Here is a 24,571-nt window from a genome sequence, read left to right on the forward strand (position 1 = left end):
TAGACTACATGGCCTGAACAGACATTCAATTAAACACCTCCTCCCATATTTTGAACGAGCCCCGCGTGGGACCGGACACCAAATCGTGTCGTGTCGCACCCTCCTCCCGCTGTTGCTGCCTGATTAGCCCACGTACCCATAGGCCAAAAAGGTAGGAACACGTGGTCAAGGTTCGGCTCTGAGATGATGAAAGATGGACGGTCTAGATTGCGTCATTTAGGCGGAGCAACACTGCGTGACGCACATTAGTACCGGATTGCCGTGCTCCTCTTCTTCCTTCCTCTTTCTCTCAAGTATCAATGATGAATTGTCACGTCTGCAGCGCTTTACGTTGAGGAAGAGGAAGCCATGAACGCTCCTTTAAAGCTCACTTATTGGCATTCCAGCAATGCTTTTTCATTTTGCCCTCTTGATTTTCTCTAGCATAGCAAGTTGATAATAGTAGTAGTTAAGAGGAGGAGCTCTCTCCGTCGCTGAAACTTTAGCATAACTACAGCCAGCGCAGCCTGAATAATTAGAGGCGAGGAAGAGAATTAGAATAGCCATTGGTGCCTCAACGGAAGTTTCTTCGACGGAGATGGCGGAGATCTGCTGCGGCGTCGTGAGCGAGGCTTGCACGATCGCAGCATATCAGCCGAGCTCGAGGGCGGCCAGGCGGAAGAGGATGGAGCTCAGGCGGTTCAAGTTTGTGGGCGGCGCCGGCCTTGCTCCCGCGACGGTGTCGGATATTAACGAGCAGAAACGGCAGAAGCTGAAGGACTGCCTCAGTCGCAACTGCGAGAAAGCCTCCGAGAGCCGTCTCTCCGACGGAGATAGACGCGGATCGGAGACCAGAGACATCTCGAGCGATGATGATCGTAACCTTCCTTCAGTGTCTGACGTGAACGAGGTTCTTCCCATTCCAATGGGCCTAGGACTCTCGAAGGACCTCCCGAAATTCGGGGTGGCGTCAGTATGCGGGAGGAGGAGGGAGATGGAAGATGCGGTGGCGGTCCACCCCTCGCTCTGCATCCAACACCAAGATACCTCCAGCGGCTTCCATTACTTTGCAGTTTACGACGGCCATGGCTGCTCTCATGTAAGAGATCTGATCTCCTTCCATCTCGCATTAATGGGATATCTGACTGCATGAGAACCTCGTGTGTGTGTATATATATATATATATGTACCAGATCAGATTATAGAGCAAATCGAAAACAGTTCATGATATTTTCGGCCTTCCGTACGTTGTGTTGTTGTTGCTTAGGTAGCGATGAGGTGCAGGGAGAGACTGCACGAGCTGGTGAGGGAGGAGCTGGCGTCGGTGGGGGAAGGAGGTGGGACCGTGGAGTGGAGGGAGGCCATGGGGAGGAGCTTCCGGAAGATGGACATGGAGGTGATTGCATGGAATGAGAGCGTGGCGGGGAGGGGCTCCTGCAGGTGCGAGCTACAGTCCCCCGAGTGCGATGCCGTTGGATCAACTGCGGTGGTTGCTATTGTGACCCCCGATAAGATCATCGTGGCCAACTGTGGGGATTCGAGGGCCGTGCTCTCTAGGAAAGGCAAGGCTGTTCCTCTCTCCAGCGATCATAAGGTAAGGTTGGTTCTCGATCGGAATAGATAAGAGTGACGGTGATCATAATAAGAAACGTGGTCTTAGTAATTTTATCTCTTGCCGCTCTCATATTTGGTGGGTTGTATTGTTGAGCAGCCAGATCGCCCGGATGAGCTGGACCGGATTCAATCGGCCGGGGGCAGAGTGATCTATTGGGACGGCCCTCGAGTTCTTGGTGTCCTGGCCATGTCAAGAGCCATAGGTGAGCTTGATTTATATATCTGTCTGATCCACTAGTGTCTTAATCTTACATGCCTCTTTGGTCTTTAATTAATTAGTAGTAGTGCTCGCTTGATTAATGACCTGTGGGTGGATGCTGATTTGCAGGCGACAATTACCTGAAACCCTACGTGAGCTGTGAGCCAGAGGTGACTGTGATGGAGCGGACGCCGAGCGACGATTGCCTCATAATCGCAAGTGATGGACTGTGGGATGTGGTGTCCAACGACACAGCGTGTGGGGTGGCACGGATGTGCCTGAGGGGGAAGGTACGAGCTCCAGCAGAGGGAGAGGAGGGCTCCTCCTCCAACACATCGCCAGTGGATGATAGCAGCTGGGGGGAGATGTTGGACGGGGCATGTTCGGATGCGTCGATGTTGCTGATGAAGCTAGCACTGGCGAGGCACAGCACAGACAACGTGAGCGTGGTGGTGGTAGATCTCAGGAGATCCATTACGTAGGCTAGGAATGGGAAGCCTTCTCGGATCTGGTCTTGGTCTTTCCCTTGGTCGTGTGTTGTTTTCTGGAAGGGAGAAGGGGTTGTAGGAGGGAGATGGGGGTATGTATGCTGCATGTAGTAGGAGTATAGTAGGACTGGACTCTCTTAGACTTTCCCTTGATCATATAGGGAAATTTTTCAATTTCACTAAAAGGTGAAATTGGTGATTTACGGATATGATGGTTGACATGAACTTACTTGTGCGCTTGCACGTTTATCGTGGCATCCAGTACAAAGCGAAAAACAATTACGGACTACAAAGGTGAAAATGTACAAAAGCGAAAAATAATTACGGACTACAGAGGTGTAAAACAAACACGAACTTCAACGGTGGGGGATCATGGCATGGCATCTTTTTTTGGGTAAATGCATGTATGGATAAACACGAGCGCCACCACCGGTTGACGTGGTGTAATAAGCGGGAGCTGAAGGCCTTGTGCTTTTGGGCCTACACTAAGAAAGGGGCTTGAGTACGGGATAGAAGGAAAAATGACCTTTGCAAATTTAGTCCAAGGGCAATAAAAGCCATGACAGCTAGAAGGCCGACAAACCTTTTACAAGGCTTTAAAAAGTTACAACTTGCCATGCGTTAGTAACTACTACTATTAACGTAACGTAGAGTCCCGCTCCGCTTAAGTAAAAATCTCGGATTCGAGGATTTGTAAATGTGAAAAATTCATGCAAATGTAGGGTTTGAGCTCTACGGCTCTTTATTGCACTCATAGACTCCTACTGAAGGTTTTGGTGCACACAGTAAATCTCCCCTAATTTTCATCTAAAATGCAACAATTGCAGACGTCCAGTAGCACTGCAAACGTGAGAGCCAACAATTCAAAGGCTTACATGGGAGGAGCAGTAGAATGGCTCCTTGGTTCTTCTTCAATGGCTTCTTTTGTACGTAAAACCACTCCACTTGAATTGATACAGAACACAGCATGGATAGGCAAAGATATATCGACCAAAAAGCAAAAGCAGTAAGTAAGATGGCTGGGCAACTTCATTGATGCAGAAAAAAAATATGGCACATACAGTCCAAAGGTAGATCTCCACAGTTTCCACATCAAACCAAGAACTAAAATCAGAACAAACTGACTGAACACTAGGGCTGGCATCACTCAAAGAGGGATGAAAGGACAGACAAGGACCTCTCCCAAGACATCCCTTTTCAGCAAGGAGGAATCCATCTGCTCACGTCGTCAGGCCACCCAAAAAAAATTGTCTTCCCTCAGTTACATTACCTTGATGCCATATTCTGTTTGTTCGTCCTTCAATGCCTTCAACTTTCTATAACCCTTGTCAGTACCAAAGATCCTGAAAGAGACTCGAAAGTCATAGCAGCCAACTGTCAGCCATCATGCTTGGAGATCATCTTTTACTTCAACACAAATGCATATATTCTGCTTAAAGAGAGGCTCAAAGTTTTCAAAGACACCAAATAAATTACATGCTACTGGCACTATGCAGAATGATACTGTATTTGAACCATTCCCAGACTTCCGGGTTTCTTTACATCTATACCATTACCAGGTATTATAAACAGTCATTTCTTGGCATTATTTGATCGCATCGCATTTAGAACAACTGCATTCCTCCAACCCCAGCCAACTACTTATGGAAATACTAAACATCACAGAGAAAGCAAGCAAATGCTCCACCCTAATGCTTCCGTTCAAGGCACAGTTCAATCACTTACCTGTCCATATAAGTAAAGGTAGATGAATAGTTCCCGGACTTGGTATAAAGCAGCCGGTGATGATAATCATGAAAATCAGAACTGAAAAAGGGTGAAGATTAGATATTTTGCAAGTCATAAATTGAGAAAAGTCGGAAAGCTAATTGAGCTACCACGTAAACCACGAGGAGGAACTGTAATACTCACCCTCCATACAATGGCAAAAAGTTTGAAAGGCTCCAAGGAAAATGATAGCCGCAGTGAGCCTCAACTGTCTCCAACACCCTCAGTACCATCCATAACCACAGAGTCGAGAGATGTGGACCAGTTATAGCAGGGCCAATAATGGTAGCAAAGCCAAGAAATAGTATCTCAGCAGGATGAGCGTATTCAGAGGTCAAACCAAAGGGCGTAGCATACCTGTAAGAAGATTAACAAGCTGCTCAGCGTCTTCACTAATTCTAATAATTAAACAGTAATCCACTTATCTCATCTTGCTTACTCGTGATGGACGCTGTGCACATGCTTGTACAACCATTTTGTATGTAAGATCCGGTGTCCCCAATAGAATACGAAGTCCTCGAGGACGAAGTAGAAAGCTATCTGAGACATTACCACTTTCCTGAAAAATTAAGAGCAGAAGATCGATTACTATTTCATAACCAGGAGGATAGATACTTTGAAATCATGCCATGAGCATTTTGCATTTCCTTGGATGGACAGCCAAGCTGAAAACGGACCATATAATGTCCCATGAAAAGGATTTAATATATAAAGAACCTGAAGATACCAGGACGGCAATGGCAGACTGGTTTGCATGCCCATGTATCGGAAAACCGGATAAGAGAAGATCATGACCGGCAAATTTACACCCAAGTGGTACAGAATTAGGCGAATGATGCATTTCTCCTGAGCTGCCACGGTGTTATTCTTTGGCTGTAAAGAAGAGAAACTCAATGAGAAAGCTATAGGCATAGCTTCATTCGTGGTATCGAGTGATGGCAAAAGACACCTGGCAGGCGATGGAATTATAAATACTGACTGCATGGATAATCAACATGGATAATCAACATAAACTTCTTGTTCAAATGATAAGCATGTTCAAGAAACCATTAGACAGATCATCTCACAGAGAGCGAATGTGAAGTGGCAAAACTGCTCCACAAAGCTCAATTTATGAAACACTCAGCCACTCCACTCCACTCCACTCCACAGAGATGGAGACGCTTCAATGACTGCTACTGAATATTAAAAGGACACCAATTGAATATCCGGCTTCGCTTTGGTAGGTGATGACACGATTTTGAATACGTGTTCAAATCCAAATTTGGTTTCACCAAGAAAGAAGGGTGTTAATAAATGAGAGTGACGGCAAATAAAAAGTGACAGACCTGAATCTTATACTTGCTCAGCCATCCTGCCCTCTCAAGATAAATGAAAGGAAGTCCTGATAAGAAGAAAACACTCTCGTGGAGAAAGAAACTTCCAAGACAAGCCAGCTGAAAGTCGCTGAAATGCGTGATCAAATACTGCATCCAGACATAACAAGTTTAAATCAGTACACAGCATAAAATCTGCGACATGGAAAGGCACGGAGAAAGCCTTGAATGAGACTCGTGGTGTTTCAACATCCCAGTCACTTTCACATCGTTTTAATAATTTCAATCGCATTCCCTATTTTGATTGGAGAGCAGCCAATCAAAATAGATCATTAGCAGCAGTTAACATCGGGAACCAAAATAACGCAATCTGGTACGGATTATGGCGAATCTTTGGTGAACATCTAACAAAACGTTTCCAAGCACTGTACGGCCAACTCCCAAAAGCCATGTCCTACTCGAACCTATCTTATAAACTTGAAGAGGGAGCTGGAGCCGCACGCTGTGCATCAAAGGAAGATGGAAATGCCAAAGTGAATTGACAAGTGACAAACAATCAGTCTAGATCCCTCATTTGTGAACACCAGAATTTGCACAGAGGAAACATTGATTGAGCACTGAGCCTCAAGTCCTTATCCTCCGAACCAGGAAACACGTGGAATGACAGTAAACAAGTGGAGAGTGAAAGAATTAAACATGAATGAATGAATGAATGGATGGATGGTAAAAGCAGATTAATATTATTGAGAGCCGCCAGTCGATTAAGACTGAGCTTCAAACCCGGAAATCGAAATGTGACGGAGCTATCAGGAGAGTCGACATCCGATGAAATTCGCGTCTCGACGGAGGCAGCACAAGAAGGAAGGAGACGCAAAAAACGTGCATGCAGGAGGGCAGATCCAGGACAGGGAATGCAGAGGACGGAGAAACCGAGGGCAGGTTGAAAGAGAAGGGAAACGTTCAAGCACGAAATAAGCTCTCAATGATTGAGGTACAGAATATCAGAGGGAGGCAGGGAGAAGGAGAGGGGAAGAGAGAGAGAGAGAATGCCTACCAGCCAACAGGACTCCATAATCGACGCCATGAATGAATTTTCAGACAGTGAACTGGCCAGAGGAGCAAAGTGATAGAAATGCCAGCAGTTTGTATCTGAGTGTCTGTGTGTGTGTGTGTGTGTGTGTGTGTGTGTGAGAGAGAGAGAGAGAGAGAGAGAAGGCGGAGGAGGAGGGAGGAGGGTTGGGGGAGGGCCGGGGAAGAGAAGAGGCGGAGACAGAAGCCACGAGATGAGACAGACTGTCAAAAAGGGATCTGAGGAGCAGTTGTTTGTGAGTGAGAGCGAGTTCGTCCCCTCGCCGAATACCTGATTTTTTTTTTCCCCTTACCCATTTATAAGAGAATATAATCATGAATTTGTGGAATCACACTAAGAAGCATCTCGTGACTGTGTGTGAATAGCTAAATCTAAAAATTCTAAATAGTATATGAATATCTTGTGATGTTACGGTTTCTGATATTACTGAAGAAATGATATGAGATTTTTCTTTCACGAGACTTTTAAATTTTTTTTTTATATTCAGATACTTAAAAACACAATTGTCCTTATATAAGTAAGAATTTTTTATATTTACAATAATCAAACTGAAATTTTATTTAAAAGGGATATGTACCGAACTTCTTGAACGAGCGACACTTGTTATTTTTTTAAAGATGTTTTGGGTTTTTTTTTGTACTTGTTTTTTTGGACTCATTCTGCTTTCAAACATTCCATTTCAGATTAATGATGACGTGGCAATGATACCGTGGACGTAACATCTTCATGTTCTCTAAATTTTATTTTTCTTTTCCTATTTTATCCTCCTCTTAAAAGATAATTATATGAATGAATAAATGATGAAGGATATTATATAGATAAATATAAGAATTTGTGTCTAGCCCATGACGCAACCACCCATCACTTTCAATTTGCAACCTCGGACTCAATAAACTACTTGACAAAAGAGGTTGATACTGCATTTGCAAGCATAAATACAAGATAATTTCACTACCTAATAAGTGCTTCCAATTTTCAATCGAGCAAATATAAGTAAATTCACAATCTAATTATCTATGTCGCGTCATTAATATAGCATCAATTGGATACTCTCGATGGAATGGGTCAAGATACTTGATTCTTTCTTTATTAAGTCAACATGGAGAAGAGTAATTTGCACTTTATTTAATTTTAAAGTTTATTTTCAACTCTACTTTACTTAATTCCATTTATCTTCAATTCAATAATACAATTATTACTTTTTCTTTTTTTAAAATTTTTTTTAATCATTCAATTTAATTTTTTTAATCATTCAATTCAATTTTTTATACTAAATTCTCTCAACTATTCATTACTTTTTTTCATAATTCAACAATACAATTATTATTTTCTCTCAACCATTCATCATTGTTTCACGTTTTTTCTCATAATTCAACAACATAATCATTACAATTCAATTTATATATATCATAATTCAACAACATAATCATTACAATTCAATTTATATATATATATATATATGTATATATTTAGAATAATGTCGAGCTCAATTCACTCTAATTCCAAATAAAATATAAATAATTGATTAATTTCCCTAGAATTACTTCAGCTGAGCAATATCTAGCAGCCCGTCCATCGATGGTACCATGTAAAACTAGGTGCCACCTGATAAAATTAACTTCGTCCCTCCCCTTTCGGACTTTCATATACATAATTTCACGTGCATTTGTATTCTTGTGCCACAATGTATGATTTAATTAATTTTATAATAATGATTAATAATATAATAACTTCAAATACAAAATAACCTCTAATGAAATCAAAATACCCGCTTCACCGATAATTTTTAATTAAAAAAAAAAACAGTGGATGCTTAGCTACTCCGCTAGCCTAAATATAATTTGCAGAAGCATGCTCCAATTGATAAATCTTACTCACGGCTTCTTCCAATTTCAACTTGATACTCTCATCCATTATATATATAAGATTGGCACTCTCATGGTCATTGACTCATGGCAGTGCACTGCTCTCATTCCATATATCCCACGGCTTTGAACAATGTGACAACAGTTACTATCAGGACTAACCTATATGTGGATCCTCTGCCTCAAGCCTCTGCCGAAAACAAGTATAAAGAGCTGGCATGGGAAGTAGACAAGAATCATAAACATTACATAAGCCAATCCCAAATGATCCACGAAGCCATTATGCTCTGTCATTTCATACAACAAGCATTGGCTCCGTCCAACATCCACGTGTGTATAACAATAAAACAGTTTACTGCTCATAAGAGTAGCCGAGGTTGACGCGATTATTTATCAGTCAGATGAGAAAACCTGTCATCTGAACTGTCTATACATGTGGTCTCCCTCTCCGCCATCTCAAGAGAATGCGCAAACTGTCATCTTGCATGGACCAAATAGTTGAGCCCAGACAGTTCGAACAGATGTTGAGATTCTGCAGAGCTGCAGGGAGTTTGCAGCATACTCCAAGAAAAGCAGCAGTGATTTACACTAGATCCGTGAGACAACCCAACTACCAATAATCCCCGCAAGAGCAGACACCATCCCGGAAATGGTGGAACCGATTCACATCTCGCACAAGGATCTCCCGGTTTGTAAACTTGGAGATGAATTTTGTGACTGAGTGACAGTCTTCACATAGCCTCAAGTTCTTGGTGATCCGAATTGGTTCTCCCTTTCTGCTATTTATGAGTCCAAAAGCAACTGCTCGTTTCTCGCTGTGGCCTAACAAAATCCGCTCTTTCTCTTTTGTATCAAGATCGTAGAGGACGATCTTGGTCTGAGGAACATATCCTGACTCCTTCATCTCCATGGACAGTTTCTGCAACAGAGCATGGAGCTGTTCAATCTGTGGGTTTAGCTCATCATCAACCGAGACAAAGGAATAGATCTTCCTCTTCACTTCAATCCAGCTGCGCCCCGGGACTTTCTGTAGCCCACGAGCCTCTAAAAGCTTCTTCACTCTCTTCAACTCCTCCCACAGCTTGGCTCCTGCATATATATCCGCTAAGAGCACGTAATTCCCAGCATTTCTCGGTTCGAGCTCAAAAAGCCTCGAGCTTGCTCTCTCAGCAAGCTCAACGTTGCAGTGGATCCTGCAGGACCCAAGCAGAGAGCCCCAAACTTTGGGGCCAGGCTCTGTTCGCATCTCTTCTATAAGCTTCGCTGCTTCATCTAACCTATTTGCACGCCCGAGAAGGTCCACCATACAAGCATAATGCTCCACAGTGGGCCGAATCCCGTGTACCTCGACCATCGATTTAAACAGCTGCTTCCCTTCCTCGACCAGACCTGCGTGACTGCAAGCTCCCAAAACACTAACAAACGAGACAGGACTCGGTGAGATTCCATTAAGGGTCATCTGTTTAAAAATTCGGATGGCCTCCTCTCCGAATCCGTGAACCCCATAACTGGATATCAGCGAATTCCACGAAATAACATCCCTCTCCTCCATCCGATCGAATACTAACTGTGCCAACCCCAGCTTTCCACAGCGGGCATACATAGTTACAAGCGCACTAATAACAGGCAGGATCGAATTGAGACCCCTCCTCAGAACAAACCCATGCACTATTCTTCCCTGTTGTAGAGCAGCAAGGGCTGCGCAGGCTTGAAGAACACTGACCATGGTCACAGAGTTTGGTACCAAATCAGCTGGGTAATGCATCATCTCACGGAAGAGCTCCAATGCTTCAAAGGGCATCCCATTTTTGGAATAGCAAGCAATCATAGCGCTCCAAGATACAACATTCTTAACAGGCATTTCCTCGAATACGTAACTCGCCCTCTCCACACACCCAAACCTTGCATACATGTCCATCATAGTGGTCATGATGTGCACATGCCCCTCGTATCCATGCCTCAAGATATGGGCGTGAATCTCCCTCCCCTTTTTCAAAAGGGAAATCATGCTCTCAGAAACAACACAAGCTTTCAATACATAAGTGTACGTGAACCTATCCGAAGGTATATTGGTGCGGTTCATCCTCCGATATAAATCCATTACCTCCTCTCCCCGACCCGCCAAAGAGAGGGCCCGAAACAAGGAGTTCCAGACAAAGATAGTTCTTTCGCGAATTTTGTCGAACACGTCGCGTGCACTCTCCACAGCATCCAGCTCGGAGTACATATTGATGAGTTTGGTAGCCAAGAAGGGATCTTGGCCGAACCCATTATCGAAGAGGTGGCGGTGGACGACGCGGCCGTCGGAGAGGGAGTTTTGGCGGGAGCAGGATAGTATTAAGAGCTCGTATGTCAGCTGTGTCGGGTCGGGCTCCCGGGAGAGGACGTGGAGTGCCTGTTTGAGGTCGCCCTGCCGGCATAGCTTTTGGATTAGTCGGTTGTTGTTGGACGTTGAGGCTGCAGCACCGGTGAGGGTGGAGGGGTTAACGGTGAGCGAGCAGAGGAGCGGCTTCCGGCGGGTAGTGAATTGGACGGGGATAGGCGGTTTCTGTATCGTCTGGGGAGGCGTAAACGCAAACATCACAAGCAACACTAGGCTACGCGAAACAAACACTCCGTCCGATTGCTCACGACCAATTTTTTAAGTGATCGGAGAAGGATGGTCACTTGGCAGGGGACAATGCAAACAGTCCCATAATTTTGTAATTTTCATTCATTTATACTTTTATTTATTTATATAACTATTATATAAATAAAGTCAAAGGATGTTCTGTTGGTCTCACTTTCACCATAAAAATATCCATATTCTTTTTTTGCTGAATCATAGTAAACATACTTAAATTTATCAAAGCCACTGAATCTGGATCAAAACAGATAATAAATCACGTAAAATAATTTACCACTAACTTCCACATTCCTATATTTTCTCCTTTCTCTTTTCTCTCTCCTTGAATAAAACGTACGAAATCACTTTTTTCCAAATTATATTTTATTAGTTATTTGATAATAGTAGTATATCCTAATTAAATTCTAAATTATTTAGAAGTATTGTGCATATTACTCATTTTTTCATATTGATTATTCATAGATGTCATGTATATATGCTTACGAGTCATTTAAATGATTAATTAATATATGGAAAGCACAGTGTTATCAGAACCGGACCGGATGATGAACCGGAAGGGGTACGGGGTCATGGGTTTATGGGTCCAACCGGGTTCGATGGGTCGGACCGCTCGTTTATTTAAAATAAAATAAATATTCATATTATTAAAAAAATTATGATAATTAAGATAAAAATATGATGATTTTAAAGAAATATAACAATAGTATAAGAAAGTATCTATATTTAATATTTCTTACTTCAAAATAAATATTTTATTTTAATAAGTACTTAAAAGTAGAGTTAAAAGAACAAAAAAGTGGTGGTGGCTTGGTTGGTAGTATGCTAATATGAAAAGTAAGAGGTCATGAGTTCAAATCTTTACACAACCAACCAATTTTTACATTAAATAGGAAACCCATAAAAACCCATAGAACCGGCCGGTTTAATGAAATTTTGTTTAAAACCGGCCGATTCAATGGGTCCGGCGGTTCAAAGCTGCCATTTCGATTTTTAGGCGAACCGGACCGGACTTGGTGCCGGGTCCCGATCCGACCGGTCGAACCGGCCGGTCCGGTCCGGTTCTGATAACAATGGTTTAAAGGTGTGTTTAAGTTATGAAAGAGAAGAGAGAAAAAAATCAATGGGAGAGATGTGACAGAGATATGGAATGAGAGATTTTTGGGAAGTGAGAGAAAATTATGGAAAAAATGAAAGACAGTAATTTCTATAAAGTTAAATTGCACCAGGTATTCTATATTTGATATTTTTATCAAATATATCGTATGGTTAAAAAATTAGCTTAAGGGGATTATGATTTGCATAATGGTTCAATTCTATGCCACCGTGACCGGATCCATTAATTCTTGACTGACAATCTGATGTGGCGACGTTGAGGGCATATTGACGCTGACGTGTAAATGTTCGTGGGCCATCCAACCCACTATGGCCCTTCCCCGTCCTTGCCCGAGCCTGGCCGACCTTGCCCGCCCTTTGACGCCAATCCTCTGCTCTTATCTTCCCAAATCAAACAGATAATCCCCAAATTCCTAACCCTAAATTGCGAATGCTCCTCTCAATCCTATAATGCAATTAAGGTTTTAGTTCGATTTCGATCAGAGAATAAATATTATAGAAGCACACACATATATAATATATTATATATTATAATAGAGCGAGATTTTTTTATTATTCTGAAAATATAATTAAGGTAATGAAATCACAAATATGACCATTATAACTTCATCAAATCAATTACCACTCCCTTTGGAATCCCCCTATACGTGAGAACTCAATTTGTTTGAATATAATTAATTTGAATTCTATTTGTTTGGATTACAAAAAAATACAAGAATTAGAGCAAAATTTAAGATTTACGTTGAATTTTAATCGGGCCAAAATCAATAAAATTGACAACAATTCAATTCATTTGATTACTATGAGCTTAATTTAAGATCTCAAATTCCTTTGTTAATAAATCACACCATTCTTAAGTGCATTCTAAACAATTTTTTAAAATTTTTTTCACTTTTTTTGGGTAAATTATAATTAAATGCTATTAATAAAAATTAAGAAATGGAGAGACGAGGCATGCATGAAATTCTTTTCCATTAAATCTATCAATAATATTCCAAATGATATAATTCATTTACAATTCAATTGAACTAAATTCGACCTAATTGAAATAAATTGAATTCAAATGATTTATGTAAAAATTGATTCAAAACGATCAGAATTAATGCCGGTTATAAATTAACTATTTTTGAATATCTCATATAATTAAAACTGTTGTTTTGAAAGAGATGGTGGTGGCGAGTGCTTAGGTTTTCTCCACCCACGCCCACCATCTTTTTTCTTTTTTTAATTAATATTAAATGTTTTCTTTTCTTCAAATAATTTAATATTATTTATTTATCTTAATTTCTTCATTCGTATAAATTAATATTCGAATCCTTTGGTGAAATGAATAGGCACAATACAAATCTATAATTGAAACTAATTCTCAGAGTACTGATTTAACTGTGACTATCGGAGGTTTTTTACGAATTTTGAATTGTATATTGTATGCAAAGTTCGTTGCTTCACATTATCGTACCATTTAAAGCTTATATGATGAAAAATTCTCGCTTGGATAGTGACTAGATCGAGATTATGAAAAGCTTTTGATGATCTTCGGATCTACAATGCAACTAAAGTTTGTTACTTCAAATTAACATGGCCACTTAGAGATTATAATATTATCATCGTGCTTTTCTAATTAGAAATTTAGAAAATTCAAATGTAGCTAAATATCGTACAACATATTAATTAGTCTAATTCATTTTAGAAAATTTGGATCATTACTATCAATCAAGAGGTTATAATTTCTACAGGTAAATAATTTTATCATTAGTTTTACTTATACTCTATAATATAACAAAGTATAAATTGACTAAAAAAATTTTGACCACAGTATGGCACGGATCCGTACCCTCGGATATATATGTGTGTCATTTCATTCAATTTCCTATCATTTTCCTTTTATTTTTCCCCCCTCGCTCACTCATATGGTCACACTTGTCTCTCATTCTCACGTCTCTCTCTCTCTTCCTTCCCCCTCTCTCCTTTATGCAAGAATTGATTCGATGGCACTTTTTTCTCCAACAATTCAACTCCTTTAAGACTAACTGGCCACACAACTCCCGTGCCTTGTTGCGAGCCGGACGATCACTTATTGAATAATTAGAATGAAATTTTAACTTTAATTTATTAATTATTTGTAAGTATCACAATTATTCAATGAATAAATCATATTTAAAGCATGATCGATCTATCTACAATATGTAAATACACTATAATTAAATTTTTTGACATCTTGTAACACATGAACTCTTAAATTATAATGAAAAGTAAATATGTAAATAAAGAAAGATCATTCATTAAATTAAATTATATTTCTAAGGGAATCAATGTCATCATTCTTAAAAAATTGCAGGAGTCTTACTTACAAAAAAAAATAACAATCCACGTGCTTTGTGTATTTAAAAATTTAAGATAGATGTTATTATATTTGAGAATACCATAACCGTTTCTATATATAGTATAATTTTCACTATCTTTATCTTTAGCCAACATACCATTTATCTTATTTAACTTATGTCATACTTCATATTCATATGATAGGTTGCACTCATTATATTAGGTTTGGTTAATAGATAATCAAAAAATAATTTTAGAAATATATTTTAATATAAGTGATAAATATAAAAGTTTTCACCTGAAAGTATGGGTCCTTAGTATTATTTAATACCATAGTTTATAGAGGTGTCGCCTCTCATAATATTATGGGTTTTCTTTCTAGAATATGAAAAGAAATTGAGACTTCTAATAGTTAATTTAGATCATTATTGTTTTGTGAATAGAAAAAATTATTGATTGGGAGAGTTTTACCTCTTAGTAGATCGACTTTACTCGAACTGAATTAGTCAGGACTCATTGGACTTTCGGATACCATGATACAAATCGAAAACAAAAAATTGGATGATAATTTATTGCAGAAATATTGTTTATAACATGAAAACAAAAATAACATAGATGGTGGAGTAATTTTTATAAGTTAATATTGTGGAAATAATTTTATTTAGTCATTAGACAAAGATGACAAATTCGTAGAGCGCGACTCAAGATTGTATTTACCCAAAATTTAATTCATTCTAATTTTATAAAAATATGTAAAATGTCCTGCATCGAGGAAAGGATGTATTTATTAAAAAAATTAATATTTATCAAAGTGAATAAGGAAAGGAAGAATGAAGTGATGATTAAATAATTTAAAGAGAAAGAAAAAAGGAAAAATATGAAGTGACAGGTCAAAGGAAAAATTATGCAAAACAAACGGATGAAAGGAAGGCGAGCATTGAAGATCGAACACGAGACCTCTCACTAAATGAGGTTTTGCTATTCTGCTACAACGGCACTAACGTGATGTTTGGTTCATGGGAATTCCAATTCCCTGGCATTCCCATTCCGGACAGGTTCCATTATCATGCTCCTTGGTGCCATTTGGGGTCGGAATCGAGATTCTAATGGCACCCCAATTCCGTACGAATACGGAATTGTCACTCTCCCCAAATAAGTCAGATTTGCAATTCTCACATGAGGGGAATAAGCCCCAATAGAGAAAGTCCAAACTACCCTCAACCTCGACCACCGATGCCACGCAGCTCCCGCTGCCGCCACATGACCTTCCTTTGCGAACCTCCAATCGACCTCTCCCGGCACAGAGAGACCACAAGAGATCGTCAAGGGGTCGGCGACCTCGCGAACTCCCCTGGTCGAATCAATCCAGGAGGTCGGATCTGGGGTGGCTTAGGAGGTCGGATCGCGACCGGGGGTCGCGAGCCCAGCGCGAACCCATCCCGGGGGTCGCGAGTCCAGTGTGAACCCAGCCGTGGGATCGCGGGGTCAAGGTGGGTGGCTTAGGAGCTTCTGCTACATGGTTGAGAGCCATGTACTGTTCATCTTCTTCAACGTGAAGGAGATGAACAGTCCTTTTTTCTTTTTTCTTTTTTTAATTCTATTTAATATATTATGTTAATATTTTAAAAAGGGATATTCATGTCCTTTTATCTTGTTTAGGGTGTATTTCAAGCATACTGAAAAAGATTTAAAAATATTATGTAACATTGCACTAAAAGTAATTTTCAAACTAAAAATTATTTTGATTCGCACGTAATGCGAGTCTTGCCTCTAATTCATTTTTACAAAAACTCACTTTTACTTCCTTAATATGTTTTTAATAAAATAAATTGAATTAATAACAAACATTAAATTAAGATTACAATTATCTTTTCTTTTTTGGGCAAAATAAAAGGGGTCAAGGGATAGAAACTTCACAGGACATAATCATATGGGTTCGAATCTCGTCGTGGAATATCTATTTTGAGCCATGTCTATACTACGAATCAAGGGTATGGACTCGTCACCGTGACTCTAATGAGATAAACACCACCCATCCGGGGCATCAGGGCATCCAGCAAGAAAGAAAGAAATTACAAATCAAAATTGAATCAAAGAACGTACCATCGGGCATCCAGGAAGTTTGAGATGAACATTGGGAACTGAAAGAACCTTTTTCCCTTCACATCAGAAATAACCTGCTCAACAAAGTTTTCAAGCATCTGCATTGCCCCCTGAAAGATTTCTGCTGTAACGTCGCTCACTCCGTATTCTGTAGATGTAGCATGTCCAAGAGATAACTCCATGACGATGGAACCCCAAGTCCTTCCCCTTCCAGGTACGTAGATGTAACACTCAAAACTCCTGCACCCAATTGCCACTGCTACCTCTCGAAATGTGAGGTTGCATGCAGCAAGACAGAGCAAGCACCGAATCTGACTTGAAATATCATGCACAGGTAAAAGACGATATGGTCTCGAGCCTCAGGGACTTCATGACAAGACACACACGTCTGAATCAATATGCATGCATGGCATCCCCACTTAGAAAAAGTCTTTCTTTAGCGGCGAGCCTATATTCAAGATAGCTAGCCTAGCCAGGAAATAAATTAAAGAGGCTTGAGGGAGATTGAGCCTTTGGAACCCCAATAATAACTTGTGCCGTGGCACTTTCTCCTTATGTGGTCTAAGAACCTGCCGTCGTAAATGAGAAGTTTTGAAATTCCACATGTTAAAATCCCAAAGGAGAGATCTACCTAAAAAAATCCCAATGGAGAGTGCCAACAGAAGCTCCTACTGTAACTAATTAAATTAGCAATTCTGATAATCCTTGCAGCATTATTCTTCCATGATTTATGATGAATTATTGATGATATTTCTTATCTGTACCCCACTATGGAACAGAAGTTTTGGATGCATTGAGGTAAGCTTGGATTTTCTTTTTCTTTTTCTTTTTCTTTTTTCTTTTTTTGTTTTTTGTTTTGCCGTAACTAAACTTTGGAGTTCCTGAGGAAAAATCTTACGAACAAACGGTGTGCCCCCCGCACCAGTCTGATTAATCGAATACAATGGAAGGAATTGGAATGGGTGTGGACTTCTCACGCGCCCTTGCTTTTTCCTTAATTATTTTACTCACAACACAACGTTGTTATAATACATTAATTATTCCAAGTACGTTTGGTGCAGATTAATTTACCTATTATTGAAATTCAGAACATATTTACCAACTACCTATTATCAGAATTCAGAATGTATATTTCATCATCAGGGCGATATGACGTCATCCAAACAGGATTGGTCTCCGCGATTTGATTTGATTCGAACAGGTTTATAGTCTCAATTAATAGTGAATATGCAAATGATAGACTGGCCGAAAAGGGCTCCTGTTCTTCTAACCGAAAAAGAATTTATCGCATAATTTTTCATATATCACATCCATATGAAATTACAAACAACGAAAAAGAATTTATCACAAATTTTTTATATATCACATCCATATGAAATCACAGACTTTTTGATATATCACGTCAACCGAAAAAGAATTTATCACAGATTTTATATATATATATATATATATATATATCACATCCATATGAAATCACAGACTTTTTGATATATCACATACATCCATTGACGATTCATGTAACGGTATTATATACTCCTGAAAGGTGTTCATCCATGCATCGACGATCCATACATTGACGATTCATGTAACGGTGTTATATACTCCTGAAAGGTGTTCATCCATGCATTGATGATTCATGTGACGGTATTAATACTCCTGGAAGGCGTTCTATTTGCTCGTAGCTCTCGTCTGATACCGGATAGACAATTCTAAAATGATAGGAGAAATAAGAGGGGAAGTGAGCATAAATATTTTATTTTCATAATATCTAAACGAGCGAGGAGTGGAACGTTCATTCAACACACAAAGCTGGCTAGCATATTATTATTATTTGTCGTTCCTAGCGAAGCGTCACTATTAACACACTCATTTTTTTTTTTAGAAGAAAAAAGAAGGGAAGGAGAACAGAACATACAACACTGCCGGTCAACAATACACAGACTAGATTTTTGCGACCTTAATTTTGCAACTCTCCAGGCTCAATATCAATGACATGCTACTTCGCATACGGGGGCGGTGGTATCCCATATTGTGGTGGCGCAGGAGGCGGCGGTGATGGGTAGCTTGGCGGTGGTTGATACGTTGGACGAGGTGGAGTTGCACGAGGAGGGGGAGGTGAGGGAGGAGGTGGTGATAGCCGCCGTGGTGGTGGAGGTCGGCGAATGGGAGGAGGTGGACGCCTTACTGAGGGTGGTTTGCCTCGAGAAGGTGGTGGTGACGGGGGTCGTAAGGGTGGTGGTTGGTATTGGTATGGGGGTGGTGATGGGCAGGGGGAGGGAGGTGGAGGTCGGGGACGAGGACGAGGAGGTGGTGGTGGTGGCGGCGGATGCCTAAGGGAGGGGGCTTTGGCTCGTGAAGGGGGCCGTAAGGGCGGTGGTTGGTACTGGTAGGGGGGTGGGGATGGGTGCGAGGAAGGAGGTGGAGGTCGGTGACGAGGTGGTGGTGGTGGTGGATGCCTAAGCGAGGGTGGTTTGCCTTGAGAAGGTGGTGGGGATGGGGGTCGCGAGGGTGGTGGTCGGTACTGGTACGGGGGTGGGGATGGGCGCTGGGAAGGAGGTGGAGGTCGGTGACGAGGTGGCGGTGGTGGTGGGTGCCTAAGCGAGGGCGGTTTGCCTTGAGAGGGTGGTGGGGATGGGGTTCGTGAGGGTGGTGGTCGGTACTCGTACGGGGGTGGGGATGGGTGCGGGGAAGGAGGTGGAGGTCGGTGCCAAGGTGGTGGTGGTGGCGGGTGCCTAAGCGAGGGTGGTTTCCCTTGAGAAGGAGGTGGTGATGGGGGTCGCGAGGGTGGTGGTGGGTACTGGTACGGGGGTGGGGATGGACGCGGGGACGGAGGTGGTGGCGGTGGATGCCTAAGTGATGGTGGTTTGGCTCGGGAAGGTGGCGGTGGGTGCCTCCATGTGCATGGGGGTGGCGAGGGGTAGCGATATGGAGGTGGTGATGGATATTGCGGAGGAGGTGTAGGTTGGCGACGGGGTGGCGGCGGTGGATGCTTTAGTTTGGGTGGTTTAGCTCGCGAAGGTGGTGGTGGATGCCTATGTGAGGGTGGCGGAGGGTAGTGGTAGGAGGGTGGTGATGGAGGTCGGTGATGAGGAGGTGGCGGTGGGGGATGCCTAAGAGAAGGTGGTTTGGCTCGAGAAGGCGGTGGTGGGTAGCGGGGTGGTGGCCGACATCGAGGAGTTGATGGAGGCGGATAATGCCGCGGGGAAGGTGGTGGCGGTGGAGGATGATGCCGGGATGGAGGTTTGGAGCGTTGTGGTGGAGGAGTTGGATAACCGTAAGCTGGGGGAGGGGGAGGAGGAGGGGGATACCCATATGCATCTTTCTTATGGACAAAGACTTCACCACCAACAGTAAAGTTGGCTCTGGCGGCGGCAGCGTCATCAGTAGCAGAGGAGAGAGCAAAGCCGTCTCCGACCAGCAGCAAAACATACAGAGACAATGCAGCTAGCAGCAGTGTCTTCTTGCCAGTCATCTTCATCTGAATTTCTTCTTTCTTCTTCTTCTTCTTCTTCTTCTTTTATAAGTAATACACACATGCACGCACAGATCAGACTACTCACATTGCTCAAATGCCTGACTGAGGAAGGAGGAACTCTCTACTCTCTAAAGAAGAAGAAGAAGAAGAAGAAGGGCCGAGCCCAGTGAGTGAAGGGAGGAGAAGGGTGAAGTTGTCAGCACATATCAGATTTATCTGGTCTCTGGAATGCATGCATGTATGTATGTATGTATGTAGTATTAAATATAGAGAGAGCACTTCCCAGCTACACAGTACCCATCCATGCAAAAGAATTTAATGGGAATCATACGTGTGCTTTGGAGCTTCTCCCTCTCTGATGGGTGGGACCCAGCCTTTTGCAATTTACGGAGATGGCAGTGGGCAGGGCGAATATTATCTCATCTTTGGACTGTTTCTAGGGGTGAGGGAGGGGGGAGCAAAGCAAAGCTAAGCAATGTGGCTCGAGGAATTTGACATTTGGAGCCTTAGCTCTAGGGTGAAATGAAACACACAAAACGGACCGACGTCAAAGGCTGGCTGGGGCTGTGCCCCTCTTAAATGAATGCAATGGGGGAAGATCATTAATTATCACTATTTTCACTACCTGTTTGCTCTTTGCTGGCTGCCATATTAAGTTTTGACTCTGAGGGTCTGTGTCAAAGATAAAAAGAAATGTTGTCGACAATTTCCTTTGGAAAAAAACGATATATATTGTTAATAGAATTATTGCCGATGATACGCATGTCCTATCCATGGCTGCCATATGAGTTTTGTTCATTTGATGCCTATGCCTCCACCCAACATTTGCGGTTTTGGTTGAAGAATAATTATATGAGCCCTTGTTAATAATGCATGCCTCTGTGCCCTACGTCTCAGCCTGGCTATTTATCTTATATCAACACAATGAGCAAAGCCAATTTCCGTTAGTTAATTTTAAGAGTGGGCTTGTCTGTTGATGTTGCCACCAGAAGATGCAATATTAGGATGAAGAAAATGCGGGAGCAACCACTCGAGCATAAGTAGATAGAGAAACTGGATCTAAATAGATCCCAGGAAAATTTAAAAAAAAAAAAAAATGAAAGTCATTCCACTGGTGTCCGCAACCATCATTTACAGCAATTATACTAGCATGGACACCGGAGCTAAACCAACCTGGAAACTCTATTTGCAATTTTCCCCATATCAGTAGAACCTTGTACGAAATCACAGTCTTGCTCCCCTTCGTTTATTGCTGCTGAAGGGCAGAGAATCCTGCAAAAACCAAGCCCAGGATCGTCATGTTGGAGTTATCGCACTATGCTCTCAAGAAGCTAATAGTGGCTCAATCATGGGGACTCAGCAACTCCCGTGGATTTGCAGCATTTTGAATTAGTAATACAGATACAGAGACGGAACAATAACTTACATGAGAAAATTCTAATAGCTATCGAGGTCGAGGGTCATAAACTTGTTCAGCTGAATCTGGCCTTCCTATCAGCTGGTTTCAGGATTTGAAAGGAGCACATCAAGCTTTCATCAACACTCATCATTGCACCAGAGTTATCGAATTCACCACAGTAGTTTGGGGCAGAGAAAATCGTGACCACCTGTCTTTCTGCAAAGAATTCGTACCCATCTTCCACGACCTGGACATGACGCATCTATGTAAATAAGCTGCACTCGAGGAAAAAAAAAATGTATCACTTTTCTATGATCTGACCCTAATTAGGGGTGCTTTCCATCCGTATTTGTCAATTTTCGTAATCTTCTTGCTCGCCATTTTGGAAAAAAGGAATATATGAAAATGGAATCGTTTACCACAAAACCAAGCAATGAATGTCATTTACCTGATGAGCACGGCAAACAAGGTCTATATCATGCTCTGTCAGGAACTCGGATACCTTATCTGGGCCGAAGGTGAATGAGACTCCTCGGTCGTTAATCCCCCAACCCTGGGCATCTTTACCAGGATCCGACCAAAGCAAGTCACAGAGCAGACCTGAATCAGGTATATCAGTTGGGCGAGGCAAATTCCTAATTTGGTCCAGATCAGTCAGATCGGGTGATAAACCACCATGCATGCAGAGAATCTTGTCGTCAATAAGAGCAGCCACTGGGAGACAGTTAAAGCAATCAGTAAATGTCTTCCACAGCCTCACATTAAACCGGCGCTTGCATTCATCGTAAAATCCATATATCCTATTAACAGAAGCACATTCATGATTTCCTCTTAAAAGGAAGAAATTCTCAGGGTATTTGATCTTGTAGGCGAGGAGGAGGCATATTGTTTCCAAACTTTGCTTGCCACGGTCCACATAATCACCAAGGAATAAATAGTTGGACTGAGGAGGGAATCCCCCGTACTCGAAAAGTCTCAGAAGATCGGAATACTGCCCGTGAATGTCACCTGGAATGTCCTCGAAGAAAATACAAACAAAAAGTTAGGGGGGGAAAAAAGTTAAAGGCGACAAGGAAACTTAGCTTAATACTCAACATCTTGTGCACTATGGAGTGGACGGGGACCATGAAAATTTCCAAGCAACTAAGAGTTAACAGCCAGGAAATTGATATTTCAACAAAAAAGAACTCTTTCCCATGTAAGTAGGAACGTGACCTGGCAGTACTAGGTCACCAAAATCCAATGAAAAGTATACTAACACATTCTCCAGGGTCCCAAGGTAGGTATGTGTTCGTATTCAAAAAACCTATCCTCCAAACAAGGATAGAGAGAGATAGTCGAAGATCAAAAGATTAGCTGGATATCATGGCCTATCCCATGAAAATCCTCTAAACGACTTAATAAATAAGCACAGAAAATGCCAGTTCCACGCCCCAAAAGAGTTAATGACATCGGATTCTCTCGTTTCTAGCTGGACGCAAGAAAGTACATATGTATGTCAAGATGGGATTTTCTCCTAGAATAGAAACTACCCTTAAATTACACGAGATGGGAATGCATTTGTAACGGCAAGTATAATCTTTTTTGTCATCAGTGACAGAGACCGTCATGCCTCCGCAGTCGATGTTTCATCTATATCAGTCATTAAAAAAGGGACAAGTCATGTAGAGTAATTCAATTGCAAAAACATAAGTTCAAATCAGTAAGATCATATGACATCCGTCTTTTCTGTTGCGCTTTTTCTCCCATCAGTAATCATAACCTTCTATATGAGCAGGAAAAACAGAGGGAACGAGTAATAAACGTCTCTAGAGTGTAGAGAATAATACATAAAACAATTGATGGCTCGAAGAAATTATCCAAAACCTTAGAGAACTTTCACCGTTCCTATTCTTTTTGACATTGAAAACCTTGAGGCTACATGGCCAGAAAACACAGAGCGAGCACTTCAATTGAAAAACACTATCGTGAACTTAACTCTTCATTTCCGAGCTCCAAAATTCGAACCAAATTGGCAAATTCCTCAAGTTGCACAAAATTTCATCTTTTTTTTTGTTTTTTGGATAAGTAAGTTACACAAATTAATTATCACTGCTAATTCCAAATTCTCAATGCCCAAACTAACTGCAAGATTGATCAGACAGGCCTATAACATCTAAAAGAACACAGGAAACGATACTACATCCCTCATTGTCATTGGCATGCAAGTCAGTGTTATGCACCCAGATTGACCCAGAGAGTAAAAGAAAGTAGGAAAAGAGTAGTACCGCAGATCTTGATGGGAGCTTCGAGCTCGAGCAGGGCGGGTTGCTGGAGGAAGACTTCACGGGCAGCGGCACAAAGCTCCCGGATCTCCGCCTCCATGAGCTGCACCTGCTTGCAAGCCCTGTTGTTCCTGTGATCCAACAGCCTCTGTATTATCCCATCGAGAACCACCGGCTCCATTCCCTGTTTGGCCATTCGAGATTCAAGAATCTGCCCGCAACGCAACCCTCCAATTCCTTTTTTCCCCTTGTCCGGTCCTCTGCGTATCACTCCCAAAAAGCCGATCACTGTTTGTTGGTTTTGGTCTTGGCTTGTGTTTGTCTTGCAGTGATAATGACGATAAAGGGCGAAAAAGGCGGAGCGTGGGAGGAAGGAGCGGCTGCTTTTGATTGGAAATGAGCGTGTGGGTGTGGGGTGGGGGCTAGGCTCCCTCAGGATGGAGAGACCAGCGACAAATTATTATCATTATTATTTTAAGAAAAAAGGCAAAAGATTGAGTTGAGAGATCAATCCCTTGGGGGAGTGCTGCCTTTATGGGACGGTAGAGGCAACGGTGAAATCAGCTTATTATATTGGTGGAGACGAGACGTAAAGACAAGAGTCACGGAGAGGGAGAGATGAGACGAGAATCGGGGGGAGAGGAGCATCCATCCTTGCTCGCATCCTGCAATTCCGATGAGGCCCGCGGAGATTACCATGGGAATGATGATTGATGATTGGTGGATAGATGGGTGAAGTAGATTTTGTCGGAAAGGATGAACAAACATTGGACGTTTGCACTGAGGTCGCAAAAAAAAAAGGGAAATCTGCCTCTCTGCGCTACATTGCGCTGGCCGTTTCAATTTATCAGCCGGGGCCAGACATAGTCCCTGCCAAAATGAGAATGATCGTCGGCTTTTTTGGATGCTCTGCTCTGCAGTGCCCGGTTTCTTTTTCTCTCTTTCTTTGTT

At 41.8% G+C, this 24,571-nt stretch overlaps 5 protein-coding genes across 6 annotated transcripts; 1 reads left to right on the forward strand and 4 right to left on the reverse strand.

Moving 5' to 3' along the window:
- The first annotated feature begins 246 nt into the window (after positions 1–246).
- Positions 247–2,537, forward strand: LOC116212359 (probable protein phosphatase 2C 24). The gene is made up of 4 exons (XM_031546923.1): positions 247–1,078; positions 1,247–1,573; positions 1,691–1,796; positions 1,922–2,537. Exons 1-4 carry the CDS (start codon positions 578–580, stop codon positions 2,272–2,274), a joined length of 1,287 nt encoding a protein of 428 aa, XP_031402783.1. The 5' UTR covers positions 247–577; the 3' UTR covers positions 2,275–2,537.
- Positions 2,538–3,285: 748 nt separating this feature from the next.
- LOC116212361 (methylsterol monooxygenase 2-2-like) lies at positions 3,286–6,733 on the reverse strand. The gene is made up of 7 exons (XM_031546926.1): positions 6,418–6,733; positions 5,376–5,513; positions 4,775–4,920; positions 4,487–4,606; positions 4,192–4,404; positions 4,006–4,086; positions 3,286–3,623 (listed from the first exon to the last, which is right to left on the reverse strand). Exons 1-7 carry the CDS (start codon positions 6,445–6,447, stop codon positions 3,542–3,544), a joined length of 810 nt encoding a protein of 269 aa, XP_031402786.1. The 5' UTR covers positions 6,448–6,733; the 3' UTR covers positions 3,286–3,541.
- A 1,787-nt stretch (positions 6,734–8,520) lies between these two features.
- Positions 8,521–11,036, reverse strand: LOC116211121 (pentatricopeptide repeat-containing protein At3g46790, chloroplastic). Its single transcript, XM_031545348.1, has one exon. The coding sequence runs from the start codon at positions 10,897–10,899 to the stop codon at positions 8,929–8,931; it is 1,971 nt and encodes a 656-aa protein (XP_031401208.1). The 5' UTR covers positions 10,900–11,036; the 3' UTR covers positions 8,521–8,928.
- Positions 11,037–18,221: 7,185 nt separating this feature from the next.
- On the reverse strand, positions 18,222–20,199 carry LOC116211123 (extensin-like). The gene has a single exon (XM_031545350.1). The coding sequence runs from the start codon at positions 19,958–19,960 to the stop codon at positions 18,479–18,481; it is 1,482 nt and encodes a 493-aa protein (XP_031401210.1). The 5' UTR covers positions 19,961–20,199; the 3' UTR covers positions 18,222–18,478.
- A 758-nt stretch (positions 20,200–20,957) lies between these two features.
- LOC116211127 (serine/threonine-protein phosphatase PP1 isozyme 2-like) lies at positions 20,958–24,509 on the reverse strand. 2 transcript variants are annotated; one of them, XM_031545358.1, is made up of 4 exons: positions 23,624–24,487; positions 21,805–22,364; positions 21,384–21,603; positions 20,958–21,229 (listed from the first exon to the last, which is right to left on the reverse strand). In XM_031545358.1, exons 1-3 carry the CDS (start codon positions 23,814–23,816, stop codon positions 21,430–21,432), a joined length of 927 nt encoding a protein of 308 aa, XP_031401218.1. In that variant the 5' UTR covers positions 23,817–24,487; the 3' UTR covers positions 20,958–21,229; positions 21,384–21,429. The 2 variants fall into 2 exon arrangements, with proteins under 2 accessions (XP_031401218.1, XP_031401219.1); XM_031545359.1 differs by lacking the exon at positions 20,958–21,229 and having other exon boundaries at positions 21,390–21,631; positions 23,624–24,509.
- Positions 24,510–24,571: the final 62 nt, after the last annotated feature.

Source organism: Punica granatum, chromosome 6 (assembly GCF_007655135.1).
Source record: "Punica granatum isolate Tunisia-2019 chromosome 6, ASM765513v2, whole genome shotgun sequence".
NCBI lineage: Eukaryota > Viridiplantae > Streptophyta > Magnoliopsida > Myrtales > Lythraceae > Punica > Punica granatum.

Bases quoted from the DNA above. Each gene is read 5' to 3' on its own strand.
- LOC116211123 (XM_031545350.1), bottom strand. From the start codon at position 19,960: ATGAAGATGACTGGCAAGAAGACACTGCTGCTAGCTGCATTGTCTCTG.
- LOC116212361 (XM_031546926.1), bottom strand. From the start codon at position 6,447: ATGGCGTCGATTATGGAGTCCTGTTGGCTG. The intron at 4,607-4,774 runs GTATCTTCAGGT...TTAATTTTTCAG, and splicing joins AGTCTGCCATTGCCGTCCTG to GAAAGTGGTAATGTCTCAGA. The intron at 4,405-4,486 runs GTAAGCAAGATG...ATCTTCTTACAG, and splicing joins GTGCACAGCGTCCATCACGA to GTATGCTACGCCCTTTGGTT.
- LOC116211121 (XM_031545348.1), bottom strand. From the start codon at position 10,899: ATGTTTGCGTTTACGCCTCCCCAGACGATACAGAAACCGCCTATCCCC.
- LOC116211127 (XM_031545358.1), bottom strand. From the start codon at position 23,816: ATGGCCAAACAGGGAATGGAGCCGGTGGTTCTCGATGGGATAATACAG. The intron at 22,365-23,623 runs GTACTACTCTTT...AGGACATTCCAG, and splicing joins AGCTCCCATCAAGATCTGCG to GTGACATTCACGGGCAGTAT. The intron at 21,604-21,804 runs GTAAATGACATT...CGTCATGTCCAG, and splicing joins TTGTTTGCCGTGCTCATCAG to GTCGTGGAAGATGGGTACGA.
- LOC116212359 (XM_031546923.1), top strand. From the start codon at position 578: ATGGCGGAGATCTGCTGCGGCGTCGTGAGCGAGGCTTGCACGATCGCA. The intron at 1,079-1,246 runs GTAAGAGATCTG...GTTGTTGCTTAG, and splicing joins ACGGCCATGGCTGCTCTCAT to GTAGCGATGAGGTGCAGGGA. The intron at 1,797-1,921 runs GTGAGCTTGATT...GCTGATTTGCAG, and splicing joins GGCCATGTCAAGAGCCATAG to GCGACAATTACCTGAAACCC.